The sequence below is a fragment of the Jatropha curcas genome, chromosome 8 (genome assembly GCF_041381405.1).
Source record: "Jatropha curcas cultivar XTBG-Jc1 chromosome 8, XTBG_Jcur_1.0, whole genome shotgun sequence".
Lineage (NCBI taxonomy): Eukaryota > Viridiplantae > Streptophyta > Magnoliopsida > Malpighiales > Euphorbiaceae > Jatropha > Jatropha curcas.
Genome location: NC_143158.1, coordinates 2,393,554 through 2,410,109, shown reverse-complemented (window position 1 = coordinate 2,410,109; position 16,556 = coordinate 2,393,554). Strand labels below are relative to the sequence as shown.

The following is a 16,556-nucleotide window of genomic DNA, read 5'->3' as shown; positions in this document are numbered from 1 at the left end:
TTATTGAAGAATAATTGATACGCAAAAAGGAAAAATGAAGAGGTACCTTAAATATGTATTGCTGAAAAGAAGGTGCCTTGCTCACTTCATTTATATGCCATACCGCAAATGGCTAAAATTTTATCTTGTTTTACATTGTAAGGATGGACAATCCCAGCAAAAGCAAGTAAAATATATGGTGAACTAGAGAATTGAATCACTACTTGATTTGATTTGCTTAAGGATGCAGAGGCCATCCATTTGGAGAATAGACCTATAATGTAGCTCGATTGTCCAACGTACCAAGTCCAAATGTTTCGTTCTCTTGATGCGATAATGGGCCAAGCTTTGAACAAAAAGCCATAGGAAAAACAAAAAGACTGCAGCAGGCCAGGTGGGTATTTGTTTATAAATAAAATTACTAAAATATTGTCTACAATTTCCCACCATTTACAGTATAATAATACAATAAGCAACGTTATTTTGTTTGGGCAAAGTATGACTCCACTTCATTGAACGTTAAATTGAAGTAAAGAGCTTATGAAGCCGTCGCGCCATAAACTACGAGGGTTCTTGGAAAACGATGTCGCTTAGTAATAAGACAGATAAAAGTCTCCTACCATCTCGTAGAAGAAAGTCGTGTTTTGTATGGATTGGAATTAGCAGCGAACAAGTCTAGACTCGAGTCCCTCTTGAGTCTCTACTTCGTTAGTCCAGCGCATGAACTGCTCAAAACCTTTTTTTTTTATCTGTTTTTGTTAATTGAAATGATCGGAGATAGGTTGCAAGGATCGGAAATGGCTTCGCTTATCATTTTCAGTGTTATATCTCTGCTGCTACCATCAATCGTTCGCTCTTTCTATCTCCCCGGAGTTGCCCCTCGCCATTTCCAAACTGTATATGAATCTCCACTTCTCTTGCATTTCATAATTTAATCTAAAACTACAAATATTTTTTTTATGTAAAATTGCAGGGAGATCTTCTCCATGTAAAGGTAAACAAGCTCTCATCTAGAAGGACACAGCTTCCATATGATTACTATTCCGTCAATTTTTGTAAGCCTCCCAAAATCATGAACAGCGCTGAAAACCTTGAAGAAGTTCTTCGTGGCGACCGTATTGAGAACTCTGTCCACTCTGTCAGTCATTTTTTTTTTCTTTTTCAGATTTTTTTTCTTTAAAAAAAAAAAAAAATGCAATTGTTACTCTTTTATCTTATTCCAGTTTAAAATGAGAACCGAAGAATTCTGCCAAGTTTCCTGTTACTGCTGAATCTGCAAGGAGTTTCAAGGAAAAGATTGATGATCAATATCGAGTTAACATGTGAGTGAGTGCAATCGTAATTCTATTTTGTTAATTTATTCAAATTTGATTTTATATATCTCATAGTTTATTCTTGATTCTTTGGAAACTTAGGATTTTGGACAACCTTCCTGTTGCAGTCTTAGTACATCAGAACTTTATCAACATGGATTTCGAGTTGGTTTTAAAGTAACTAATCTTGGATTGAGTTTCACGCTACTGTTTTACAGGCTGCTTTGATTGTTGCTTCATTTTTTTTATTTTTGTTAATGTAGTACTGTTCTGATGCTACAGAGCAGAAAGGACGAGTTTTTCATCAATAACCACTTGAGTTTCAAAGTCAAGTATCATCTTGATCCTGTCTCTGATTCTGCTTGCATTGTTGGTTTTGAAGTTACTCCAATTAGGTACTGTAGCTTGCTAGAAATTATAAATTATGTAATTCAGAAACTTTATATGCAAATTTAGCTTTGATGATACAAAATATAAGCATTGGTGGGTCAGGAATAAAATTTCGTAAGCCTAGTTCATTGGTTTAAAGGATTAATTTACTTGATAGATTATCAGAAACAACAATTTGATTCTATTATTTTGGGATGTTTGTTTACTTGAGAATGTTGAATTTGCCTATCGGTTGGATTTGTTCCTGTCTTTAACTTTGCTTTCCTATTTTGCTTAGCTAATCATTAGTGTTAGAATTGCTACTTTAATTGAATATGATATTTGAATATCTGCAATTAATTGTAAATTGCTTCTCAAGCTTGGTAATGTATTTCTTAAGCAATTTTTTGGGTGATACCTTACTAGAAACTCTCATCCTTTTTATTTACCTTCTTTGAACAGTATTAATCATAAGTCCAAAGTTTGGGATGAGAACAACACTCAGTTGGCAACATGCCATTCGAAACTTCAAGATAGTTTTGCTCAACAACAGATGGCTACTAGTGAAGAGGTTGTGTTTACACATGAAGTCTCTTTGGAGGCAAGTACTTCCTTCCTTGAAAGTTGACTCTTTTTTCTCTTAACTTGTATAGTATAGTACTTAATTACCTACATATGATCTCTAAATCCAGTCCCGTGAACTCAAATGGCCATCCCGCTGGGACACATACCTCCTTATGAGAAACAATCAGGTCCATTGGTTCTCCATTGTCAATTCTTTAATTATAGTTCTCTTCCTTTCCGGCATGGTTGCGATGATTATGATGAGAACACTTTACAAAGACATTACGAGCTACAACCAGTTGGAAACGCAAGATGAGGTTTTGGAAGAAACAGGCTGGAAATTACTTCATGGTGACGTTTTCCGGCCACCTCCTAATTCCAACTTATTATGTGTATATGTCGGGACAGGCATCCAAGTTCTAGGAATGACTCTTGTCACAATGATTTTTGCATTATTGGGTTTCCTTTAACCCGCCAACCGTGGCGGCCTAATGACTGCTATGGTTCTTTTATGGGTTTTCATGGGCTTATTTGAAGGATACTCATCAGCTCGTCTATAAAAAATGTTCAAAGGCACAAATTGTAAGAAAATTACCCTGAAAACTGCCTTCACATTCCCTACTATAATTTTTACCATCTTCTTTATTCTGAATGCACTAATTTGGGGAGAGAAGTCTTCTGGTGCAGTTCCTTCTGGGACAATGTTTGCCTTGGTGGTGTTATGGTTTGGGAAAGCTGTAACATTGGTTTTCATTGGCAGTTATTTTGGTTTTACAAAGCCAGCAATTGAGTATCCTGTTAAAACTAACAAAATCCCAAGGCAGATTCCTGTGCAAGTATGATATACAAAACCGACATTCCCTATTCTACTTGGAGGCATACTTCCATTTGGAGCCGTGTTCATCGAGCTACTCTTCATGTTAACTTCTATATGGCTAAACCAATTCTATTACATGTTTGGTTTCCTCTTTGTAGTATTTATTATCCTAATCGTCACTTGTGCTGAGATAACAATTTTGCTGTGCTACTTTCAGCTATGCAGTGAAGATTATCACTGGTGGTGGAAAGCCTACTTGACTGGTGGTTCTTCTGCTTTATACCTTTTTTCCTACTCAGTCTTTTATTTCTTTACCAGGTTGGAAATTACAAAGGTGGTCTCTGGCATGCTTTACTTTGGGTATATGTTAATTGGATCATATGCCTTCTTTGTCTTGACTGGGTCTACTGGTTTTTATGCATCCTTCTGGTTTGTGAGGAAGATCTACTCTTCTGTTAAGATTGACTAGCTCATGGGTACCAAAACAAGGTAATCCTTCTAACAGAACTCAGAACTAGTTGGAGTATGGATTAGAAGGAAATGGGCCGGTTTAAATCTGCTTGCATATGGACTAACTATTTATTTGAGCCCACTTGTGTGGGCCTTTTCTTTGGTTGTTAATATTAAATGAAATGAAAAGGTGGCACTTCATAAATCAGTCGTCATTAAAATGCCTTTCGTTGTTTAATTAATGTATGTTAAACATGATTAATCACACGTATGAAGTGGGTGGCTTTCCCACCAACTTGCACATGTGACTCGCAAACCTCCCTCCTTTCTTTTCTCCTATCAAATCTGTCGCCTCGCCGCCTGCCTCAACATTATTATTCCAAAAACGCATACTTTCTTTGCTTTCCTCCTAATGACAATATAATATCCTCCCACGAAAAAACATAGTTATCACGAAGCCTCACCACTTTGTGGGCCATTATCAGATAAGGGCATTTTTGGGCCCGAGTATTATTCGGACTAACTAGATTGCTTATACATTTTTGATAAGTGTACATCAATCAGAGAATAGTTGGTTGGTTGGTTGTGGGTTATTATCTTGAAAATCATAAAACTATAGTACGTGGTGGATGTGCCACGTTGCTTATCCCTGTAAGAACCAAATCAGATAGGTACCCAATGACGGCTGTTGCGTCTCATTTTGTTTCATCTCTCTTTTAAATGCTTTTTACTCTATTAGCCAAATTCCTAGTCTTTGCTTCCATATCCTTTCCCTTTCACTAATCCAACATTAGCATTAAGAAGAATACCTTACTTATCCAAATATCCTTCCATCTTTAATCCTTAGCATTTATTTTCTTTACCCTTTTATTTTTTTCAATTTAATATTATCTGCAATAATAGAATCTTTCCTTTTCTTCTTTTTTTAAAAGATAAATATTAGGTAAATAGTCAGTTTTTGAATTTTGATGTTTTCTTTAACCCAAAATACTGAAACCCTTGAAAGCAATTCCGACTAACTTTTAATTATACTTAACAAAAAGGAGTTGCTTTTTATTAAAAATAAAATCCAGATGATTATTCTAATTAGGCACTCTAGAAGAGTCCATCTCCTTCTGTCCCCTCTTTCTCTCTCTTTTTCCACCTGCATACGGTTCAAACAGAAATAAGGATGCAAGTACAGGGGTATAACTGTACATGTCATATTCAAAAAAATACTTTTTTTAAAAAAGGGCTGAAAATCCATATTATCGAGGGTTGCTTTCTGCATCCCGAAACAGTCCTACTGACACATCTCTGCTGCTATGCCCCACACTCTCTGTCTCCATAAAATTCCCGCCTTTTTCAGCTACGGCCACGTCATTTCCCTATCTCTTTTATGCCCATGTGGCACTCATAGCCACCCTGTCACCTCTTCAAAACCATCTAGATTAAATCCAACGGTTCTTCATCCATCTATTGACAAAGACAATATCTTAGAAGGGACCCACTTTCCATATAAAAGAAACGAAAAATAAAAAATGAACGAAAGTCCAGAGCCTTCTCAACTACGCTGCCGCGTGCTCTTTAGAGAAGAGACAAAGAGTATTTATAGACCCCAACAAACCATTTGGTCTGTCACAATGTAGTTCCTTTTCTCTCTTTCTTTTCTCTCTGATTATTACAGGAAAAGTAAAATATGGAGGAAACTAGAAAGAGGGATGGGTCTGATGGGGATAATACTGCTGTCGAAAAATTACTAACTCCGGCGGTTTCTGACAGTTCCGGCGATCTCGGTGACGATATAGTGGCTTGGCTTTCGATGGACGATGACACAGTTAATGAGCTTATGAAGTTTCTTGATACAGACCCAGATGGAGTTACTACTAGTTGTACTAATACAAAAGTTAAGTTCATTGAAAGCCCATACTCGTCGCCGTTGATTTTTCAGTCTTCTTCTTACATCACCATCAACGGCAACGAGGAAAGTTGCGGTTCTTCTTTCTCTGACTGGGAGTCATCGGTTATGGCAAGCGTAGACATGGGTGGGATTCTGAATGCTGGAAAAGTGGGTAGCATTGATGGATTTTGCGAGTTATTTCAAGGTGGGAGGTGTGGCGCGTTGGGGTCAAATGAGGTGGAAGAGGCGCGTGGAGTAAGGATGGCAGATGGTGATGGTAATGGTGAGAGATTAATGGACGATGGTTTTGATTGGGAATTGAACGGTGACAGTCCGGTGTGGTTTGTAGTCGAAGGCTTTTGTTGACCGCTGAGTAAACGTGGAAACCATGGGATTTTGTAGTTAAAGGTATTATAAACATTTTGTTTAATTAGGCAGTAGTGATTAATTGTTAATGGTGATTAGTGATTAGTGGGGTGAGCCAGCGGTGGTCAATGGACTTTATTTCTTAGTAATAGAAAATCAATACAATACAAATATATTTTGGAATGGTAAACAGAAAAGACAAGCTTTGTAATTGATGATCGTTAGGCCTTTTTTTCCTTTTTTTCTTTTTTTTTTTTGGTTCCGGCTAAAGAGATGATATTTTGGTTGCGGTTTTTGGGCTTAAAGTAAATTTTATGGGATCAATGAGTCACCAAATAGACTTTCTTTCGCGACCAAATATATAAATTCATATCTGAAATTTTTAATCCCTCGAATTCAAATTTTGTAAGAAATTATAAATTTTTAATCCCTCGAGTAGGCTCACGCATTTGAAAATTTTAATCGTCCCACTACAGTATTTGGATCATAGTCATACTATTTCTTCTCTTTTTTTTTTTTTTTTTTTAACTCAGAATATTAGTCCCATGCCCAAATGACTAGGCTCGTTGGCAAGTTATAGCCGCAACAATGGCTGCTGATGGGCCATTTCCTAAAGTTATCGAGTACAACTGAAGGCCCAACGGCCCGTGATTGATCTCTATAACTCTTTTGGAAGAAATGAAATACGTTTTAACTACAGTGCGGGAGATCTGGGTTGGGCTTAGACAAAACATGGTAGAATTGTGAAGGCCCAATATTCTTCGGAATCTTATAGCCTCGCAATTGGACTAAACATTGGCCATACAGTTCATAAAAAATAATTTAAAAAAAGAGCAATTTATTTAGTGATTTTTTGAGTACAAATAGAGAGCAAATCTTAAAAAAGAAAAAAAAAAAAAAAAAAAAAAAAAAAACAGAAAGACGAACGATTACACTAGTCACGAATTAAGACGAGGAGGAGGAGCATTATGGCGATCAAATCAAATCATGTAGAAATTGGGCATGATTAGGAAAAGCTAAAACAAATTAAAATTAATCTTAAGACAATTTGTAAAAAGGCAAATTGATTAAGGAAGACAACTATTGGGACATAATAAATTGCACTGGATTTTAAATTTTTACCTTGCAATCATCTAACCCTAATTGACAACATTTATTATAAAAAGGATTATGCAGCTTATAAGGACGATGACCCATCATTACTAACAGATTTATGACCAATTTGACAACAGAGTAGCCTGATTTGGACATGAAATTATGGGTCCGATTCAGTGAAAATGAGAACAAACAAAATGGTTTCATTTTTCAGCTAAGGAAATAAAATTTCATCAAATATGAAAATATCATTCCTTTATATCGTTTAAATAATACAGATTTAATTACAAAACGTGTCTTTTCCACATTTAATTAAAGCGTGCCACTCTTATAAAATTAAATTTTGATTTGTTTTTGTACATTGAAATTTTTAAAAGAAAAAACAATTTCTTAAACAGTGTGAAATAAAATATTGGATTATTAATTTATTATTATTGACCAAGATACACAATTTTCCAAAACTAGCAGTAAACAAAGTCTTAATTATGATTTCACTACCTTTCCTTGCTCTTCGTTAGTTATTTTTGCTCCATTTCCGGCAAGTCCAAATTATAATCTTTCCTTTTTCAATTTTTTGGTGGCCAAATCTTACACGTGAGAATGACCCAAATGATGGTCAAACTAATCCGTAATTTGGACATGACAACTCTTAAATTCTGGAATTTAAGACCCTTTCATATTAACTACTACCTCTCAATTAGAAGATTTTTGCTACTTTCTTTAGAAAAATTTATAAGATATTTCTCTCATTTATTTCATTTTCATAATAATTACCATGTTTGTGAAAAATGATTTTTTTCAAATATTTGTTGCATTTGTGGTTCCGATGAGTAATAAATCTTTTTTTTTCATATTTACCCTTTGTATATAACCAATAATTATTACTTCGATTTAATGATTTTCTTAGAAAATTAGTATTAAATTAAGGATAATATAGTTAATTTATTTAATAATTTATTATAATTTAGATAAATTTAATATTTTTTTAAGGAATATGAAATTTCAAATTTGACAAGTATTATGAAACAATGAAAGAATTTTTATTTTCCTATCATTGAGTTTTGATTTGAATTGAACTTTCTTAGTCTATTACATAAAAAAGAGGTGTTAAAAAATAGGTAAGAGTATTGAGAAATGGAACTTTTACCTCCTACCATCTAAGACATTTTTTTTTTTTTGAGCAAAATTATTGATTTACAAAAATATATAAATAATATTTTTTTAACTGTGAAATAATATATGAGTCCATTCTTACAATATCTACATATGCTCGAGCATGTTCAATCCTGAATTTATATTGCAAATGTGTAAAATACTTGGATTGATCACCAATATTGACTTTAACATTAATTTTTTCAATGAATTATATTAAGCATGAAAACTCGAAATTCTGGTCCAAGCATTTTATGACTGTATATTAACTTTTTTTTTTATATTCAATTTTTTATATGAATTTCTAGTCTAATAAAATAGAGAAAAAATTAATTACAATTAAATCTCAAATTAAATTAGACGACCCTATCGAGGGTTTAGATATCGGTGATTAAAAAAAAAAAAATAGAGAAAAGAAGTTTAGAGAAAAGATATACTGCATTAATAACATGTTGCTTAAGCTTAGTTCCTGCTTGAAAAATGATTTGTGGGTAAAAGTGAAAACAACAGTTAAGTATTCTTTTGTCGTCGAGGCAAAGGTAAAAGTATAAAAATTGAGCTCCCAATCCCAAATGATGCTAAGGTAGTTTGGGGCTCAAGAACCCTACTAGCTTTTAAACCCTAATCCTAAAAAACCTAAGTAGAGGCAGTCACATCAGAAAAGAGAAGCAATTTGCAATGAATCAGGTGACAGGCAATGAACATTTTTTGGCATGTATCTCATTTGTACCACCAGATTGACCACTTCCTTGAAGAAAAAAAAAAAAAAAAAAAAAAAAAGTGAAATGTTAACATCGGGAATATTAACATTTTATATTAGTACTTGTTTTACTAATTATTAATTAAATATTAATAACTAAATATTGGAGAATAATGTTTCAGTATCTATAAACATTAGCATAGGAAATACTCCTACCAAATAGCAGAAGAAGGAACTTAATATCTTCATTTTCCTAAAAATATATAAATATATGCTCAAATATATGTATAGTAATAATGCAATATAATTAAATAAGCATAAAGTGAAAAAATTAATCTCATTACATTTATAATTTGTATATTTTATAATGATTCAATAAATAATTACTTAAATGAAAATTATGCAATGGAAATTAGGGTTTTATTTAAAACCATATTTCAATTATGGTTGGTCTTAAAATGTTGTTTTTTTTTTTTCATTTTCCTTTTATTTATATATTTTATTTACCAATAGGATTTTTTTTAGGAAATATGAATATTATTATAATTGTTCATAGATTGCCTTAAACTTGAAAATATCAAACTTGATATAAACGAGAAAAATTAAGGATTTTAGTTTTTAAGAGGAGAATGTGTATTTGGAGGTACTTGTTGTAGGCAAAGATAATTAAGTAGGCAGTGGGCACGTGATCCTTGACAAAAAAAAAAAGAAGAAAAGGACTAATAGGTGTATTAGTCACTACTCCCGTAGATTCGAGCTATTGGTCAGGTGTTGACGTTTCGATTTAAGATAACCTATGTGGCGTATCATTCTAAGCACTGATGGAGACGCTACTCTCTTTTTGCAAAATCGTAGCGTTGCGATCCTCACGGGACAGTAGAAAATGGTCTAATACAATCCACAAAGTGGGTCGTGGGTACGTGATCCTATGGATTGGGTAATAAAAATGGTCCATCACAAGCTTAAAGGCTCAAGAAAGTATAGGAAAATGGATATCGACTTGGCTTGATTAAGCATTGATAATGATGCATAAGCTGTAGGAGTTAGAATCATTAATGTGTATTAATGACGTGTTTAGTGATTGCAGAATCATTGCATAATAATAATGCCTTTGACCCCTAAATTAATTATGTCAATCTCATCAACCTCTATCTCCATATAAGTCAATTCTCCTACTTCATGTAGTATTAATTAATTCAATTTCTGTACTAATGTACAAGCATGTACCCTTCCCCCAATGCCCTTCACATGTCTATGCTTTTGTCCTTCATCCCCCCCCTTTTTTTTAACAATTTGGACTAGTGCACGAAAATCTCTAAATGAAATAAAAGATTACTATTCTCATACTTAGTTTTAGGCATAAGACTAATTTTACTTTGAAATCCATAATCATCTCTTTCTATAAAATGTTTTTTCAAGGATTTCTACAGGGCATGTGTTGTATATTTAAGCGTATTTTAATATTTGAACCACTATTTACGAATAAATTTTTGAAATTAATTACAAAGACAATAGTCTTATTTCATCTCGGAGGTTTCATAATCATTGGAGTTTATAAAAAAAAGAACATCCTTACATAATTAAAATGATTAATCTTACATCAAATGCATTTGTCATTTAATGTAGTACTTAACATATCCGCAATGCCTTTAATGAAGATTTAGAAGAAAGTTCAGAATTTGGATACTTTTGATAATTAATATAAAAAGTCTTTCTCAAAGAGATTGACAAATATTGTTTTCCTTATAATAATAATAACAAATGGGTCATACTAACAAAACATTATCATTTATATGATTTGCCTTTATCTCACATCATACGTGCGTATCATCAAACCTGGTTGGCCATCATATTATTATTATTATTATTTTACATTTTAAAAAAGTTGAAGCAATTAATGATTTTTGATTTTTAGGGTTTAATATCAAAGTTCAAAATTCACTAACAATTCCTCATTGTTTTTTAATTATTAAAAAATAAAATTAAAAATTTTGCATGATAAAAATTGCTAATCTACAATCGCTTTTCTCATTAGAATCTTCTTTGTATCGGGAAATAAATATTTTTAATTTTATTATAATTTTGAGTTGATAATACAAGTTTAAAATTAGCTAATTTGATGTTGAAATGAGAATAATTATAACTACTCATTAGATTACCATTTGATTCATGTGACTCAAAAATTTAATAATTGCTTGTTATTATAGCATAAAAGAGCTAAAGAAAAGAAATGAAAAAACGCATTATGATTCATAATGATTATAGGTATTTGTTTGTGAATAATTTTTATAATAAATATTTGGTCAACTTTAGATTGGTGTCATTACCTGGTTTTGACCCATCCCAAGACTGCCCATCGGCTGATGAAGACCAATGACTTGCTCAGTTGGTGGGCCGTCCTTAACCCGATTTACATGTGAGGTTGGTGAAAGGCACTATCAACCTTTTATTGTTCTTGGCCATCTTCATAAATCACAATTTCTTTTTTCTTTGAGCTTTTTGTTTTTTGCCTGGCAGTAAAAAAATGGCATGGCAGGGACAGTTACATAACATTGAAATCAGACTGCTGTGATATAAATGGCAGTGAGTGGAGAAAGACCAGAGAAAATGATTTTAAGAGAGAATTGTCTTTTGGGTATGGCCTAATAATATTACTCTTGTAGAGTTCAAGAAAAGTAGAGCCCTGTCTTTATTAGACTAAAAGAAAAAAAATTAAATAATGTAAAAGAAAGTGTCTCAACTCGAGAACCCAAAAAATTCTTTCTTTTCTTTTCTTTTTTTTTTTTTAAATAAAAGAAAAGAAAAACTCACCTCATATACACTAAAGAGTAAAGACCTTTTTCCTTATAAATTTCTTGATATCAGTAATTCAATCTCACCTCATACAGTTTCTTCTTCACCCTTTTTTCACCTTTTTTTTTTTCAGTCTTTTGTGCTACTGAATCTTGAAAACTAGCGACAATGGTGGCCAAGAAACCAAAAATTGTGATTATTGGAGCAGGAATGGCTGGTTTAACAGCTGCCAACAAGCTTTACACTTGTACTAGCTCAAAAGACCTGTTTGAGCTGTGTGTCGTTGAAGGTGGCACAAGAATTGGTGGCAGAATTAACACATCAGAATTTGGTGGTGACAAGATAGAGATGGGGGCAACTTGGATCCATGGCATTGGAGGTAGCCCTGTTTATAAAATTGCTCAAGAAATCAATTCTTTAAACTCTGAGAAGCCATGGGAGTGCATGGATGGTTTCTTGGATGGGGCAAATACTCGGGCAGAAGGTGGGTATGAACTACACCCATCTCTTGTTGAGTCCATATCCACTCTTTTCAAGAATCTCATGAGTTTTGCTCAAGGGAAGTTAATTCAAGCCAATAATGAAGGTGTTGATTTTGATTTCTACAGAAATCTTGCAGTTAAAGCATCCAAGGTTAGAAATCTTGATGCTAATAACCCAAGTGTTGGTTCTTTTCTTAAACAAGGGTTGAATGCTTATTGGGACTTTGTTAAAGATGAAGAAGAGATCAAAGGGTACGGTAATTGGAGCAGAAAGTTACTCGAAGAAGCCATTTTTGCCATGCATGAAAATGTTCAAAGAACTTATACTTCTGCAGGTGATCTTTTAACTCTAGATTTTAATGCAGAAAGTGAGTACAAAATGTTTCCAGGTGAAGAAATCACTATTGCAAAAGGTTACTTAAGTATAATTGAATCTTTAGCTTCTGTTTTACCTAAAGGTCTAATCCAATTAGACCGGAAGGTATCCAGAATCGAATGGCAACCAACTGAAACTCAGCAATCAATGACTAATGGGTATGCAAATTGTAATAATAGGCCAGTAAAGCTGCATTTTTGTGATGGATCGGTTATGTCTGCTGATCATGTTTTAGTGACAGTCTCATTAGGAGTACTTAAAGCTGGAATTTATCAAGATTCAGGTATGTTATTTAGTCCTCCTCTTCCATCTTTCAAGACTGAAGCTATATCAAGACTTGGTTTTGGTGTTGTTAATAAGCTGTTTTTACAATTAAGAGAGGATTGCATCAGATTTCCTTTCTTGCAAATGGCTTTTCATAAAGATGATTCTGAATTAAGGCATAAAAAGATTCCCTGGTGGATGAGAAGGACAGCTTCCATATGTCCAATTTATAAGAATTCCAGTGTGTTATTATCTTGGTTTGCAGGGAAAGAAGCATTAGAGCTTGAATCTCTTAGTGACGAGGAGATTATTAATGGGGTTTCAACAACAGTATCTAGTTTTTTACAAGAAGTGAATTATAATAATAATTGTAATGAGTCATGCAACGGGGTTGATTGTGATGGAAGCTCAAATGGAAATGAAGTGATTAAATTCACTAAAGTTTTGAAGAGCAAATGGGGTAATGATCCTCTGTTTTTGGGATCTTATAGTTATGTTGCAGTTGGGTCAAGTGGAGATGATATGGATACATTAGCAGAGCCATTGCCTAAGATTGGTGGTAATTTTGAGTCAGATGGGTCATCTTCTTCACCTCCACTTCAAATTCTATTTGCAGGGGAGGCAACACATAGAACCCATTATTCAACTACCCATGGTGCTTATTTTAGTGGTCTAAGGGAAGCCAATAGGCTTCTTCAACACTATCATTGTATTGGGGTTTAGACACTAAATAGTAGTAGTAGTATAATAATCATATATGAGATATATATATATATATCTATATATATATATTTTAAAAATTGTTAGATACTTATTTTGTTTTTTTCTTCTTTTTTTTATTTCCCATCTAAAACATCTTTATTTCTCTTTCTATGAAGTTGAGCCATCGATGAGAGCAAAGAAAAAGAATCATTAGGGAGGGGCGAAAGAGATAGATGGGGACATTTTTAGATGTATTGCCTGAATTAAAGAAGCTTCCTTTCCAATTTTCTATTGCCTTAATTCTCTTAGTTTGTGGAGTTTTTAGTTCTGGTTTCTATTTTAGTACTAGTCTAGCTAGTCTCTTTGATCTTTAAAGCAAACCCAATTCAAAGATAGTGTTTTTGGGCATTCATTATTTTCAAAGGCTGAAGTAAAGAACAAAGCTAAGAACTTTGGATCCCACTTTTAATGTTAAAATGTGCGTTTGTTTTTGTTTGCTCAGTGGACAGGATCCGATAAACCCGGTCCTTTCCAGCTTGGAATCCCTTCACCCGTTGCTTTCTTTCCACTGTACCTTTGTTTCTCTGCCCATGTTGCTGTGCTCGCAAACCCAAGCAACTCTTGCTTTGTTTCTTTCTGTACATATCAAAAACTCTTTTTAATCAAGTTGATATTTAAATTCCTTGCTGTTATATATACTTTATCGAAAATTCTTATGTCGAGATTGATCAGACCTCTAATTCAAACACTACGAGATATAAGCTAGCTAGAGCTCGAATATTAGCACATAGAAGTAGGATCATTCCATAGACAAGTTTGGAGAAATAAGAATCAATGAGCTGGCCATAAAGGTATGTGATTCACATGAAAATGTGGATAGAACCAATAATAGGGACCCATTAGAGAGTCAATCATACTGGTTTTCAGAAATGTCCTAAACAAAGACAGAGACATAGATAAGAGAAGGTAAACTTGTTTTAGTGCAAGGAAGGTCTCTTCAAGAGGGACCCATAAAGAACGATAGGTCCCATTCCATGCATACGTGATAAACAAATGCAAGGAAGAAGAAGACATACACTAAGACAGTTTTAGACAGTTTTATCTTTACTTACCTAGCTCTTATAATTGATACTTAGTAGACAACAGCAATGGCCTACCCACTCGGTACCATTAGATTTCTCTGCAGCACCAAATCCTTACTCTGCTTGCTACAGACAGAAAATGACTGTCCATAACCAACATTATCAAACCCTAAATAAAAACACACGTATTTCTGTCCACTAATGTCACATTATTAATCTAAATCCCTCCCATCCTTCAGATTATACGAAAAAAGATTTAATCGATGGTTATGAAATCATAAAAATCTCCATGTTTGGTCCACATGTTTTCAATAATTGAGATTTTGTTTAAATTGTCTCATATCATAATATTTGTTGTTGTTTGGTTTGAAAGATTTTGGTTTGGTAAATTGAAATAGCACAATTTGTGTCTGCAATAGGACATGACATCTCCATGTATTCATAACATGCACAATAGCATAATTGAATGTGGTGGCAAAATTTCTATTTTTGCGTTTTATTTAATTAGGTAAACTTATTTAAAATGGATTTTGCCTAAAGTACAAAGTCCACTTCGCTACTTTTTGTTTTTTGTGAAATGCATTAATTGTAGGTTTCTGTAATGGCAACTCATTTATTAACTTGCGGAGATTAAATAAGAAAAAAATAGAAAAAAAATCTATGTATTTAATTCTCGTGCAAAAATAACTTTGCCTACGTAAACGTAATAGATAAAATATTTATATAATAGCATTTTATTTTTCCCTCCAATAGATCAACTCTTTCCTATTTTGTTTTGCGTTCCAAAAGGTTATATATGTAAATATACCTTAAAAGATAAAAATTATTCTAAAATTATTTTCCCTCGAACACTGTCTAAATTAAAAGATAAAAAAAAAATAAAAATAATGGAAAATTAATCTTATTTACTGGGCTTTTGGATTAATTGGTAAGTATTTATGTGGTGTCCATTCACTTTGGGGATATACTGTATAGTCAAATCAATATGCATTTATTTCATGTATAGAGAATCCATTATCGTGAGATTTTGCCTCTCCCCCCAAAAAAACTGGAATGGCCCACTTCATATCTCTTTTTATGCCTCTTGTGGGCTTCAAATCACTCTTCCATGATTTTGCATATCACACCATCAATCTGTCACCTAGTCCTTTGTCTGATTCACAAACTAACAATTGAGAATCTCCCACCACCTGCTACTCTCCTTAATCTAACATCTTAATCACTTACGGGGACTCTTGGCTAATATTAATTATTTTAATATTTTTTTTTTTTAAATTTTAATAACAGTTAAAAGAGTAACGTTTTATTAAAATCTATCTAATCTTTATAATTCACATTAAGCCACCATTTGATATCTAACTCGAAAATCAAATGGTCTTTCTTATTGTTGTACTAATTTAAGATTTAGATTTCGTTAGTGGTTAAAGACATTTGTTTCGAGTAGGGACCTTTGAATTGACCACACGTGCCAAATGGGCGGCTAGCAGTTTAAGATGTAACATCTCCTTTGTACACGTTTGTTGCCAGCAGTTTACGTACCTTTGTGTCTTTTCTTGCGCTTATAAATGGCACAAATTATATAAATATATAAATAAAAATTAATCTTTAGTTTCCACTTTCATCTGCTAAAGTTATTATAATCATGCGCTCTCATCTTTAAAGTGACTCAAAAGTTGACACTGGTTCTGATTATTGTATCACTGTGCAATTTTTTTTTTTTCCCACCATTTCATGAAAAGCATTAATGATCTTTTATTTTTATTAAAATAAAATAACTTATTTTTATATGTAGTAGACCAACCTTTTATCAAATGTAATTATGATCTTATCGTATTATTAACAACGTTTAACATACTTTCAGTTATTAGTTGGATAGTTTTAATGATGTTCTTTATTGAAATTACGTGGAACCGAATGATAAATATCTTCGACCTTAGGACAATTTTTATTTTTTGGTCCAATATCTTAAAACCAATCCTTGCTTTGTTGAAAATGTTAGATTAAAAGTGTGATGATGATGCATTAGGAGCTGTCTACTTTATTCTTTCCGAATGAGAATAAACTTTATTATTATTATTATTATTATTATTATTATTTATTTTTCTATCCATAAGATAAGAGAGCCAATGGTGGTGAAAGAAAAGATAACTGATTTAAGTAGGTTATCAATTTG

The 16,556-nt window shown here is 33.0% G+C and overlaps 2 protein-coding genes and 1 pseudogene across 3 annotated transcripts; all 3 read left to right on the top strand.

Annotated features, from left to right (window-relative positions):
* Window positions 1–85: 85 nt before the first annotated feature.
* LOC149493990 (transmembrane 9 superfamily member 7-like) lies at window positions 86–4,929 on the top strand (annotated as a pseudogene). Its single transcript, XR_016322115.1, has 7 exons — window positions 86–875; window positions 953–1,117; window positions 1,203–1,301; window positions 1,395–1,469; window positions 1,575–1,687; window positions 2,124–2,262; window positions 2,354–4,929. The product of XR_016322115.1 is annotated as a transmembrane 9 superfamily member 7-like (transcript).
* A 119-nt stretch (window positions 4,930–5,048) lies between these two features.
* On the top strand, window positions 5,049–5,948 carry LOC105637882 (uncharacterized). Its single transcript, XM_012221539.4, has one exon. It carries the CDS (start codon window positions 5,171–5,173, stop codon window positions 5,735–5,737), a length of 567 nt encoding a protein of 188 aa, XP_012076929.1. The 5' UTR covers window positions 5,049–5,170; the 3' UTR covers window positions 5,738–5,948.
* A 5,302-nt stretch (window positions 5,949–11,250) lies between these two features.
* Window positions 11,251–13,585, top strand: PAO5 (polyamine oxidase 5). Its single transcript, XM_012221538.4, has one exon. The coding sequence runs from the start codon at window positions 11,646–11,648 to the stop codon at window positions 13,320–13,322; it is 1,677 nt and encodes a 558-aa protein (XP_012076928.1). The 5' UTR covers window positions 11,251–11,645; the 3' UTR covers window positions 13,323–13,585.
* The last annotated feature ends 2,971 nt before the right edge of the window (window positions 13,586–16,556 follow it).